Below are 12,994 nucleotides of genomic sequence, written 5' to 3' on the forward strand. Positions count from 1 at the left end.
TAATATCAAATGTGGAGGTGTGTCAGGTTAAACTTCAACAAAGGTGAACAGTACATTGTTTCAGCACCATAGACAGCGACCTTACAGCAGCCTGCATTTACCAGCTGCTATAGTGGTATACATATTCTGAATTGTAGTAAAAACTATGACAATAACCAATCTTATGATATTCTTTACAAAATGTTCTTTACTGGTACAGACTTGAAAACACGTGTTGTCATCATCCACACTGCTGGTGTTACTTCACTTTGACTGCCCACCAGTGAAGAAACACAACCAAGCTGGGCACCAGTTTAGCAGACTCTAATTAAAAGCCACAGGGGGTAGAATAGGGGTAATGTAAACATGACAGTAAAATGACATGAAACTAGAAAAATCACAACTATGAGTGCAACTACTATCTTAAAGTTGAGTGAGAGTTAACAGCATTTGTCAAAAGTGGTCTGACAATCACTGGAGCAACACAAGACAAGTGGCCTAACAAAGCTCTGGATATATGTGACGAGCTATATTATTAACATGTCAGGGTAGATATCACTAGCAGTGACTCCGAATTTTTTTTTTTTTAAATGATTGAACAGACAGATCATTTTCTTGAGTCCACCTGCAGTGATTGTGTCTATCCCCTGTGGACCACCCTGTGTATTTAAATTCCAACATCTACCCAAAACAGCCATTTGTATTTGGCTACAAGCAAAGAAATGACACTGGAAGAGGTCAGCTGGGAGGAACCCTATAAAACAGCTGTAAGCCATAATATGTCAAATATACAATACTGTCTGTCTATGTGCTGAGCAATTTGCTGGTTTGGAATAATCTGGTTTTAACCATCAGAATAATCCCAGAAATCTAAGTGTAAAAGAAAAAAAGAATGACAATAAGAAAAACTTAATTCATAGCCTTTTATAAACAAAGTTTACAAAGTGCTTTGTGAAGTAAACAGTGGGGCCAAACAATAGCTAAATGAATGTATGTGAATTAAAACAAAATGACAAAAGACTTAAAACATGGTACAGAGAAGAAGAAAAAAAAAACTGCATGTAAAAAAATGCAAAACATATATCTTCATATTGGATATTAGCTCAGGCAAAGAAGTGGCCTGTGTTTCAGAACCATATAGTTCTGCAAGTGTTATCTACACATTGTCTCAGTGTGTCTGCTGGTCTTTTTACATTGCAAAAACTAGCAAATGCTGTTTATTGCTTTTCAACCCACTCCTCCTCCACGTTATTTCTACCAACTGTGTGGAGTCATCAGAAGGAGTTGGTGGTGAGTAGATTTTCTAAGAGTTGAGGAGAGCAGAGAGTAGAGTGATTTTCACAAGCAAAATTTCTTTTAAAACCATAACTCAACCTCCTACTTTTTCTTGAGTCACAGTCTGCAATATACAATGACTCAGAGCTTTAAACTTGTGACAGCTATCAGATAGATAGATCAACAGATAGATAGATAGCTAGATAGATAGCTAGATAGATAGATAGATAGATAGATAGATAGATAGATAGATAGATAGATAGATAGATAGATAGATAGATAGATAGATAGATGCATATATTCGTTGAACAATTTATAAAGTTGTTGATGATCAATAAGTTATTGCTTAATTGATTAACTTTAGCGTAATATCCTCAAATAATTGTGCATACTGGTACTAATTCACATTGTATAACTCCTACCATATCTTCTTTAAACCTTTTTTGCGTGGTTTAATGAGTTAATACCGACGTCAGTCCCCATACAATTTGGTCCATTCCACCTTCCGTACATTTTGACGTACACGGAAATACGTATGCGGAACCTTAGTTGTAAACAAAAGCGGACACTGCACTTACAACATTTCTCTTCTGAACCAAAATAACCCCGAAACATTGTCATATATTGTAAAACACAGCGTGTTAAAGGTAAGCATCAGTCTATTAATTGTAAAGATCTCCAATTGTTAGCTTTGTAGTGAGTTCTACAAGCGGTAATATCTGATTTGTTATGTAGCTAGCCAGCTAATGTCCACCCGGTGAATGCTAACTAGCGTTAGCTAGCTGTCGAACTAGCTAAGTTAGAGAGATGAGATTCAGCTAACCTGACACCTTATAGTACTCCGTTTGTGTTCGCTACAAGTAACGTTACTTAATACTAGTTAGTTCTCGGTTACTAGTTAACGTGAGTAACTATTAACTAGTTAATGTTAGCTTGCTGTAAAACGAAACTTATCTAACGTTAATGGTTATTTGCCGTCGTAACGTTAGCTTCAGTAAGTTACAAGAAATGTTAGTCCAGATAATACTAAATAATACAGTTGACGTTAACTGCGCTAACGTTAATATGGTTTCAGCCGTCAGGTTTGGATGCTGTCTTCAATTTGTTAAACATTTACGTTTGATTACAACAATTGTTATGAATAATACCTCGTACAATTTAATATGATTAATACAATTGGTTGATTGATAAATTGTTTGACTACACCAAACACCCCTTCACTAGGATGTTTGGTAGTTTGCAGTATGAACCAAATTGAGATTACACTGTAACAAATTGCTCGTTAATTTATTATTTATTTTTTGAATTTGCCAGTAAATAGCACACGAGCTCCTGTCCATATGTAAAGTCTAAGAATCTCAGCATCAAAGTGGAAACGTTCCTGATGTAGTTTGGCATTATGTCTTTTACATCAGAGACAAACTATGATGGGATGCTTTTGTCTATCAAATTTCAAATTCACAGAAGACTAAATGACAATCTTGATATATTATGATGTTCAAAGAAAACAATTCATCTCCTTAAATATTCTGAAATCATCATCCCCCCACCTCTGTCTATTTTTTTTTTTTTTTTAATCCTTCCCAGATGTTTGGCAGTGGTTGATGAAAGTGCCAGCTCATTCCTTTTAAGAAGACATACTTTGGTGCTGTAAGCCCGCAAAAACGACTATAGCCAACATGTCTAGAAAGCAGACGTCAAAACCTGTTCGGAGCAATAAGAAGAGTGAACTGGAACGCAAGAAGGATGAGCGGGCAGCACGCAGGGCTATTGTAAAGGACCGCAAGAACCGGCCTCAGGATGGCGACGAAGGAGCAGAGTTTGTCAGTTTCTCCAATCAGCTCCAGGCCCTGGGGCTTAAGTTGAGAGAAGTCCCCGGAGATGGGTAAGAGCCAGAAATAGATTTTGGTGTCAAGCTGTGCTTTGTCTCCCTCTGCATTGTCATTTACCATCACTGATACCGCAACACATATCTCTTAAATCTTATAATATACAAAAAGCTTCAATCTGGTGACAGCTGTCTCATCATGACTAACCAGGAAGCCTTGGCAGAGGAACATAATGTCTTTGTCTGTTTCCCCAGCCCACAATCAATAACAATGTACATTAATTTAAACAGCAATATAGTAGCTGCTCCTATCTGCGTTGTGGCTACACAGTAAAGGCAAATGTCAATAGAGCCATTATTTGACAATCCTCACCTTTTGTTGAAACATTATTTGTCTTCCATGACTGGGAATATAACCAATTTACTTTACAGTATTGCATCTCTAACAGTCATGTTTAGTACTGGGCAGAAGGTCTGGGAGACATGTGATTTGCAGGACTTAATTCATTTTTATTGGCCAAAGCCCAGAAACCTGATAGCTAAAGCAAACTTTAATGAATGCACCAATTGATCATAAGACTTAGATTTAAACATAACACTGAGTCATTTAACTAGTGGTAGATATGTGTGGACATACCAGTCAATGTCTTTGTTTCTTGCAGGAACTGCCTGTTCAGAGCTTTGGGTGACCAGTTAGAGGGTCACTCCCGGGGTCACCTGCGGCTTCGTCAGGAGACTGTCCAGTATATGATGTCCCATCGACAAGACTTTGAACCCTTTGTTGAGGACGACATTCCCTTTGCACAGCACTGTAAGAAAACTACTTAGTGGGGGACAGTAAATCAACAACGTAAATAAAGTAAATGCTGTGATCAGATAGGAGACTTTTAGTAATGCTTCATTCATAATTAATCATTTGTTGTATAAAGGGTTGCAGGATACATCTGTGGGCTTGCTACATAGCGGAGAATAGGGCTGGACGATAATACATGATATGATACATGATATAATAGGATTTTTATCCTGAAAACAATATAAAATGTCTATTGTATATATTTTTCTAAATAGTTTCTATCGCGATTTCCAAATAGTAACTGTGTTATGGCAATGTTTGCGTCATTTGGGTAACGCTTCACATTCTGATCCTTGTACGATATGATTATTTTGCACTGAAGCTCGAGCAATATATTGGCGGACTGATATTATCAGCTAATGTTAGTTATTTCCCGAACTATTGGTATCGGCTTTTATAATGGCCGATTTAAAAAAACAAAACAAAACATGATGAACCTCCGTTTTTATTTTTTTATTTTTTATATTCATTCTATAGAATCATTTATAACAACAAATAAATGATTCTGTTAAATGTCGAAAGAAGAATCAACCATGATATGGGTGCTGACATTGCATAGTTTGTCCACCAGAGGGCACTCACTGTCCCTCACACTGATTTTTTATTTTCTTCCAAAGGACTTTAAGTTTCATATCTTAAGTTGGTATTTTTATACATTTTTATTCATCAGAACTTTAATATATTTTGATGCTCCTCTGTTTTGACATTAAAACAAATTTATTATCATTTTATTTTAGTGAGAACTCATAAATAACTACAGATAACTAATGTTAGGGAAATCCATTAATTCTTTGTCATGCGTTTCTGTATTTTTTTCTTTTCAAATATATATTGGCACATATAGGAATATTGTATTTTTAAATAAACAAATATTTGTATCGTTATCGGCCTTAAGAACCCTTTATCGGTCGGGTTCTAGTATTTTCATTTGTCAATTACTTAATGCACACTGGAGTATACAAAAATAGGCTTTACTATACATGTATATTTCATATACACTATTTGTTTATTGAATGGTAATTCAAAGATACCTAAAACTAAATTGTTTAGGAAAGTAATAGTGTTTTTGGAGATATACTATGTATCTGCTGCGATGGCACAATAAAAACGAAAAAAAATGTGTGAAAACAATGTAAGATTATGTTCTGATTAATTGTTTTTGGTTCTTTCCACCCAGTGTCCAACCTCTCTCAGCCTGGTACGTTTGCAGGCAATGACGCCATTGTGGCTTTTGCTCGCAGTCAACAGATGAAAGTGGTCATCCATCAGCTCAACACTCCACTGTGGGAGGTAGGGGCAGAGGCAAAGACTTTCTAATGATGTCACATAATCTAATGAGAAAATCTAACTCTCTTTTAGGACACCACATAGTTTATATGTTCTTTTATCAATGCAGATAAATGGTGCAGAGAAGCAGGCATGCAGAGAGCTACACATTGCCTATCGATATGGAGATCATTATGACAGTGTGAGGCGGACCGGAGACAACTCTGAGAATCCTGCTCAGCTCCGCATAGAGGTATATAATAAATACATACATTGGGCATTCAATGGACCAGCATTCAGGAAAATGATCCCAGATTAGTGAATTCCAGGTCAATCTTTTGGATGGATAAATGTCAAGAATGCATTATGTCATGTTTACACCTACTGAGGCAGCCTTTACTGATGGGTCTCTGATGTTTTCTCACTATTGCTTTTTTCAGAATCTACAGAATTCACAAGGCCAGCAGCGTGAGTTTGGGGACGGTCAGAGGGACAGGCGGAAAAACCCATCTCCCACAGCCTCAGAGGAGGACAACGTTATCCTCAGCTCCATAAAGAATCAAGGAATCCAGGGTCAGAAGCTACACTTGATTCATTAACTGCCGGAAGAATTAAGGTCTTTTCAGACGGTAAGCGACTCTCCGTCTGCGTACCGCTTGGCTCCTCCGGGTCTCACATGCTCCTCAAGCGCTCCGTGAGTAAACGTCAGGCCCTCTATGCGGGGTAACCATGGAAACGACTGACCAACACTACTGTATGTTTCCTTAAAGCCTAGCTTAAATTACATCTCTTTATGAAACAGTTATATACGTCAGGGAAGGATCCGTCTCTCGTCCATTGATTTCCAGTATGTGTCGCATAGAAGAAAGTTTAGGACAATTCATATCTGGCAGTGGGCTTGTTGCTCCGTCTGTCAGGTTGCCCACGCCTCCCCACGTGCCCCCTCGTCTCTTGTTGAAAATTGATTACAAGGCGCGTTAATTGTTTCCCGTCTGAAAAAGACCTAAGTCTATTAGGGTAAAACAACCAGGAATCAACCTATTGCAGAAGTCATAACCATCATGCATTTAAGTTGGTATAAGACAGTATTTAAGTAGACCCTTTGCTTGACATTCATGTGTGTGTTTGTGTGTTTTCTTTCTCAGGTGATGAGGAGAATCTGCTACAGCTGAGTGCGGCAACCATCAATGCAGAATGGCTTGTTGGCTCCGTGAATGGCCAGTCCTGCCAGGGCCAGTGTTCCCCAGGATCCTGCTCAGCCTGCAGAGCTGCTGCCACAGACTGCAGTGAGCAAATACAGCCAACAGAGGGCAGCAACATACAAAACCCAAAGGTAGGCTTGCCTATTACTCCGCCTGTCTCGCCACATTAATTCCAAACAAAGTTCATTTTTATTTTACTTATTCACTTAAATGTTTTCCCTCACTCATAAAATGACCAGTCCACATGCCACTGCAGCATTTTCAAAACACTCCCTAGGTAAGTTGCAAAAGACATTGATTTTTGTTTCCCCCACTCTCAGGTATCTAATAAGCAGAGGAAAGAACAGCAGCGTCAGGAGAAGAAGAAGCGTCAGGAGGAGAGGCATCGGCAGAAATTTCTCCAGAGTAAAGGGAGTCAGAACCAGAACCTGCCAGAGGCTGTTACTTTAGTACCAGCTCTCAACACCCTCAGCATATAGACTGGAGCAGGGCCAAAATTACCTTACGCTACTGTCGCTTCTGGTGGCTGGCGCTCTTTTGCACATATTCAAATTTTGGTCACAGTGGATGATTTTTCCTAAAGAAAATCCTGTAGTTTCTTTACAGACAGTATAAAGGTGTGTGTGTGTGTGAGTGATGTGGGAACGTTTTAAGACTTGTGAAAGAGCATGACCTTAAGTGTTTTGTTGGGTTTTGATTGAGTTCAATCCCCAGTTGGTGTTGGTGTATGGAAAAACTCCTCAAATCTGGCCTACATACCACGCTAGCTAGCCCCTTTCTATGCTGGACATCTGGCTTTTTATGAAAACCATACAGATAATCTCGTGCAGCTGGGTTTTTGGATTGGTTACAGATTGAGTTTATTCCATTTGTTTGGTCTGACCGAAAGTGAAAGAGTTACAGAGGAATGATTGTTATGCACAGTGTGTAAGGAATATGGCAATAAATAAATGATTTATTGTTTTTGTGCACAAGGTAATTTTTTTAGATATTATCCAGGTTGACATTTTTTTAATGATTTTTATATTAGAGGTAAATTAGTACCTCTAATATAAAATAGAGAAAAACTTTTCCTTTTTATTTCTTTAAACAAGCTGGACATTAACAGACATAAGGAACATTTTAGCGAGAGACTGAGGTTTCACTAAAAACCAAACTAACATAGCTACCTCGTTGTCAAATTTATTTCTTGGTATTTAACCCCCCCTCATGTTGAAGATCATTTGGGAAATGCGTTACAGGGCACATATCTATGTTTGCTTAGTCTTGTCAGTTGACATATAATTAAGTATTTGACTGTTGACTGTTATTCTAATTTGAGATATCCTGGACTTGAGTGGTCAAACGGGTCATTGTAGTTGTGTAATTATTAAACCAAGGTAGATGAATGATAAACGGCCTCACCATATGGAATACGTAACACCAACATTATGTCCGATGGCTCCGGCTGTTGTGCATGCTGATTATATAGCACACAATACAGCATTTAATAGTTTTTCTAAACCTGGGCCTTCAGTTGTTGGCATGTAGATAATTTAAAAAATGGTGTATCTTAATTTCCACAAGACAAAAGCCATGGCTTGTGACAAACCACAGCCCTAGTTGAATGCGATGTAGGACTCCTTCCAGTACTGCAGGTGGAAATACGAATTTGGGAGTAAACACTTAAGCCAACTCCATAATACTGTCCATTGACTCAGAGGCTGCCCATTTATCATATTGGGAGTGGGATGGAAATTTAAACATACTTTTCCTTCATGTAGCAAAGAAACTGTCGCATTAGTGTATAGTAGACTGAACTTCAGTAAAATTAGAATTGAAAAATACCACTGGACAGAGACAACCAATTTCTAAAACAATAGTGATATCTGATAAGGAAACTAGGAAATATAAATGTCCATTTTATTAAAACAGCATAAAAAAATGACATGAATTAAAGGCAAGGCTTCCAGAGATAATTTTGTCTTCGACAGACTTGACAAACTATGTACACTTGGTTCTAAACTTGTGTGTTGGTAGATGGCCTCGCAGACTAAAACCTACATGCTGGTATAAATTACACTTTAAAGCGAGATTATGTAACCTCTGCTAAATGAAGCTTGTGGCATTTTTATAATGATCTTAATTGCAAGTGTAACGGTAGCACAACAAGAAAATCCTTTAAAGCCAGCAAACCGACTCCGTATATCAGGTACACATTAAGGTTTGCCAACATTGGCCAGCGTTAGCTACTGGCCGAGCAAAGAATGATGAAGTATTGATTAGGAATTCAATTTACCACCTCAAAGAACATTAACTTCTTGTTGCAAATCATACATAGTCTTGCTTTAAATATCTTAGACCCTTGAGAAAAAAGGTAGAGTCCAAATGCTGCAATATACCACATTCCACCACTGTATTTCAGTAGAATAAGAGGCGTTGTCACTGAGGTTTCTGGACCACTCCTGTGAATGTCCAAGTTATTCGATGACAAAGTTGAACATGAGCAGTTTCACATTAAATCTCCTCCCTACAGGTAACTTTACCTTCTCAGGTTTTGTAATGCAGTCAGCAAATGAAACAAAATGACATCTTTCTCATTGAAGAATCATTAGTTGGTAGGTCAGTGCCACAAGGGTGAAAGCTGCTTCTCTAGAAGTCCTGTCTGATGTTCTCCTTGTTCTCGTCGCCCTGCTGTTGTCTCAGCTGAGTTACTTCATTCTCCAGCTGGACGATGGCCCTCTCGATCTCAAAGTTCTTACTGACCAGAGACACCCAGCTGTTGAGGGACAGAAACAGATGTTACAACTGAGGAAAATCTAATCATAATCATATTCCCATACATATGAAATCTTCAAAACAACATACTTTGACTCCAGTTCTCGCAGTTTGGCTCCTCCGGCTAACTGATCATTCTTACGCTGCCAGTTTAAATCTTGAATCTGCTTCCTGTGTGGCAGAATAGTTTAATTGGTAAACATGTAACATTAAAAAATGTAATACATTGCAAATGCTCCAGTGATGGGTCACCTGAATTTCTGAAGTTCCTTTTGAGCGGTCTCAATCATGAAGGCCAAGTTACTGAAGGAGGAAAATAATAATTTAATGATTAGCAGTCTTTATACACATCATACAATGAGTTAATGTCTGTGAGAAACAGGTGCAATCACATACTTGTTGTAGACCTTCCATGCGTTGGTTCCATACTGCAACATGAGCTCCAGGTTGTCAATGCGGACAGCCTGGTGCTCTAGCTGGGCCATTGAGTTGTTCACACACTCCTGCCACGCTGTGATGTCATTCTTCTGTCCTGATGAGGGTGCAGGTAGCTCATATCTCCACAGGGAAAAAAAGTAAGATTAAATGAACAACATTTGGGGCCACCAAGAAAAAATTATTGTGAAAAAGTATTATTTTATAAAAAACCATGCATACTATCATCAGAGCCATCAGATTTTTTTTGATAATTGACAACCTGTTAATTGTTGCTTGAAATAATAGCAAAAATAAACAAACATTTAAAACATGTACAGGTTCCATCTTCTCAAATATGCGTTTCTGGTTTTCATAGCTATGGTATGGTAGTCAACTGTACATTTCTGCGTTTTGGACTGTTGGTTTGAGGATGTCACAATGGACACTCTGAGAACTTGTGATGGCTAACTTGTTTTCTATTTGCGGACATTCTTAACCAAATGATAACTCGAGGAAATAATTAGTGAAATTTTCGATAATGAAAATAATCAGTTGCGGCTTTTATCTATTTTTTTAGTGTGATGTAAGATTTCTGGGTGTCAAAGTCTTTAAAACTCATTTAACACACCCTGCTTTTGAGTGGCCTATTCTGTAACCGCTTGGCCTACTTTCATTAATTAAATTCAGTGATTCATTATAGGATTAAGTTTACTTTTTAAACAGTAGAATGACTTCAAGGCATTCCTAAAGTGAATAACCTATAATAGAAAATATACATCACTGACACTACTGCAGTACTTCACTTAGTAATGTATATTATTTATATACGTATTAAACTTGTTATCTGAAAAGGCACAACTTTCTGCTACACTTTCATTGGCATGTTGGATGCAGCAGTATTTTTTACAAGACTCTTTGTGCTTGTATTTGGTTCCCATAGAGACATGAGGTCGTTGATTCAGCTGTTCTGCTGATCAGAGTGTACAGTAAATACAGGCTCCTGCAGTGTGCAGAGTTTACCTCTTCATGCTCAGGAGATCCATGGGCTGTCGAGCCGCCAGACGCTCAAATTCATTCCTCATAATTTCTGTCTAATGGATGAGAAATCAAAAAAGAAATGCTGTTATTTTAGTCACACTGGCTGAAGCTGTAATGAAGGTTTTCAGAGGTCTGGGGAGTTTGTCACCTCAAAAGTAGTGAAGTCAGGTGTGGTCAAGTAGCTCAGGTAGTTTTTGGTAGGTCTGTATCTTCTGGTCTCCTCCTCCACCAACGCTGCAGCCTGAAGGACAAAGGATAATTAGCTTTTTTTGCACAGGGAAAAAAACGCAGCTACCAAGAAATCAACTTTCATGACTTTTTACAATGGCTGGATAACCACCAGGACAGGTGATTTGTGGACTGGTGTTTATTTTGTTTTTTTTATGGAGTGGAAACACATTTGAAACAGCAATCAGACCCAACACAGGCAATAATGTGAGGAGGCCTGGGAGTGTCTGCATTGAAGGCCCACTTATCAGTGTCCTGTAACCTTATATAGAAGGAGAAGATACAAAAAATAGTTCCAGTCAAAATGGGATGTCAGAATTTTCGATACACATTAGACATTTATTTTGCAGACCTAAAGCAATATAATTGATTAAACTGGTTTCCAGACTAACGTTGTCCTAACGTTCCGCTCCTTGCCCCAGGAAGTTGGGGTTGTCACTCCCCGATGTAAGCACGGATGTAAGGCAAGTGCAGATTTTAGTCGCGTATGCGTCACTTAGCGACGAGTGACAAATTGACTTAGCAAGCTACTTACCGAAGTTCGTTCATTGCTGTCGTCACACAATCACACATGATAGCTAAAACGTTTGTGAAATGATTTCCATATTCTGTTATTGTTTGTAATGAGAAAAGTTTCTTATTTCATGGATTTCACAGTATGACACATTATGCCTTAAACAGTTTAAATCTGCACTCGATTTGGACCTCGGTGAGTGACGGGTAACAAATTGAAACACCAACATTAACGTTACCTAACTAGCGATGGCTAAATAATTTACTAAACAAATGCTAAACATTAACGTTAGTAAAGGAACCTGTAGTTAGACTAAATGCTGTAACGTTAGTTTATAAGTGCCAAGTGTCCTAGATATTAATACAAATGTTTCTAATATTTAACATTATACCTTGTCCGTTTAGGCATCGTTAGCTAACATGCTGCGGTTAGCAATGTCCCTGTTTACTCACCGCTTCTCTGACACCTGCTGCATCGTAACCTTGGTCAAAATAAGGCAAAGCATCGACGAACACTTCACCAGCTACTGAAGCCGTTCCGGCCATGTTTAATCAGTCTATATTGTTGAGTTTGTTGGATTTGTGCCCCTCTTAGCTAAAAAACAATAACCTCTCCTGCTAACAAGAAACACGTTTTACCGGTCGCGACTTTCACAATAAAATCCAACAATTATCAAGGCCGTGAGTTTTTGTTTGTGACATCTAGTGGAGTGGAATGTAACTGCTGCTTGATGACTCCAAGCTGTAAAGACATCAACATGTCTAAACTTCTGTTCATTTGATTTTACATCTACAATATTGTATGTCAGCACCTTAATAATTATTTTCTGGATCCAGTTCTACAAAAATGTAAAGGGTGGTTATCAAGCAAACACACAGAGCCTAGATATCACCTATAGCCTATACTTAGAGCTGCTTGAGGAGAAAAAGGAGCTGCCTACTTTATTGAGATAGAGGGATACATACTTTATTGATCCCCACGGGGAAATTCAAGGTCCCAGTAGCTTACAGACATCACACACACAACATGCATGTACATCATAACAGGATGATAATAACAAATAACAAAACAAAAAAATCTATATGAATTATAAGGACAATAAAAGAAAAGACATTAAATAAGTGGATGGATATATTTTGAATACACTCAACTGTGTTTGACAGGTCTACAGTAGAGTAGGTCTAGACAACACTCTATAATCTAGAGAGAGCATTCCAAGACAATTCCCCCAAAAGCAATTGCAAGTAAAAACAGAAACTTCAAATAGAATCTGGCTCTAGGGGGCCGGCCAGCCTTGACCTGTTGAGAGAAAAAGAGAGAGGAAGAGCGAATTCTTGTGTATGAGTGTACAAAATGTACCATCTGTAGCCTATGACAAAAAATCTGAATTGTGCATAAATGATCATTAATGCAGTTAATACAAACTGTGTGTATATAAATATATGCATTTGATTGTTACAGTGGGACATAAATAAATACTAGTGCAGTTTTTGCAGTTTACATCAATGTCTGTCCAGACTTACGTGATCTATGTAGTGAAGGAATTTAACAAAAGGGTCATCCATAAATCTAAGAGGACGTTTGGGCCAAATTAGAAAAAAATATTCCCTTAAGGGATTCTTGAGATCCCTTTCATG

At 38.1% G+C, this 12,994-nt stretch overlaps 2 protein-coding genes across 3 annotated transcripts; one reads left to right on the forward strand and one right to left on the reverse strand.

Annotated features, from left to right (window-relative positions):
• Positions 1–1,740: 1,740 nt before the first annotated feature.
• otud3 (OTU deubiquitinase 3) lies at positions 1,741–7,378 on the forward strand. 2 transcript variants are annotated; one of them, XM_034876582.1, is made up of 9 exons: positions 1,741–1,901; positions 2,842–3,139; positions 3,251–3,355; positions 3,745–3,893; positions 5,113–5,225; positions 5,332–5,454; positions 5,642–5,774; positions 6,347–6,534; positions 6,724–7,378. In XM_034876582.1, exons 2-9 carry the CDS (start codon positions 2,934–2,936, stop codon positions 6,880–6,882), a joined length of 1,176 nt encoding a protein of 391 aa, XP_034732473.1. In that variant the 5' UTR covers positions 1,741–1,901; positions 2,842–2,933; the 3' UTR covers positions 6,883–7,378. The 2 variants fall into 2 exon arrangements, with proteins under 2 accessions (XP_034732473.1, XP_034732475.1); XM_034876584.1 differs by lacking the exon at positions 3,251–3,355.
• Positions 7,379–8,286: 908 nt separating this feature from the next.
• bcas2 (BCAS2 pre-mRNA processing factor) lies at positions 8,287–12,047 on the reverse strand. Its single transcript, XM_034876601.1, has 7 exons — positions 11,810–12,047; positions 10,764–10,856; positions 10,598–10,668; positions 9,557–9,718; positions 9,413–9,463; positions 9,251–9,331; positions 8,287–9,161 (listed from the first exon to the last, which is right to left on the reverse strand). Exons 1-7 carry the CDS (start codon positions 11,900–11,902, stop codon positions 9,035–9,037), a joined length of 678 nt encoding a protein of 225 aa, XP_034732492.1. The 5' UTR covers positions 11,903–12,047; the 3' UTR covers positions 8,287–9,034.
• Positions 12,048–12,994: the final 947 nt, after the last annotated feature.

Source organism: Etheostoma cragini, chromosome 7 (genome assembly GCF_013103735.1).
Source record: "Etheostoma cragini isolate CJK2018 chromosome 7, CSU_Ecrag_1.0, whole genome shotgun sequence".
Taxonomy (NCBI): domain Eukaryota; kingdom Metazoa; phylum Chordata; class Actinopteri; order Perciformes; family Percidae; genus Etheostoma; species Etheostoma cragini.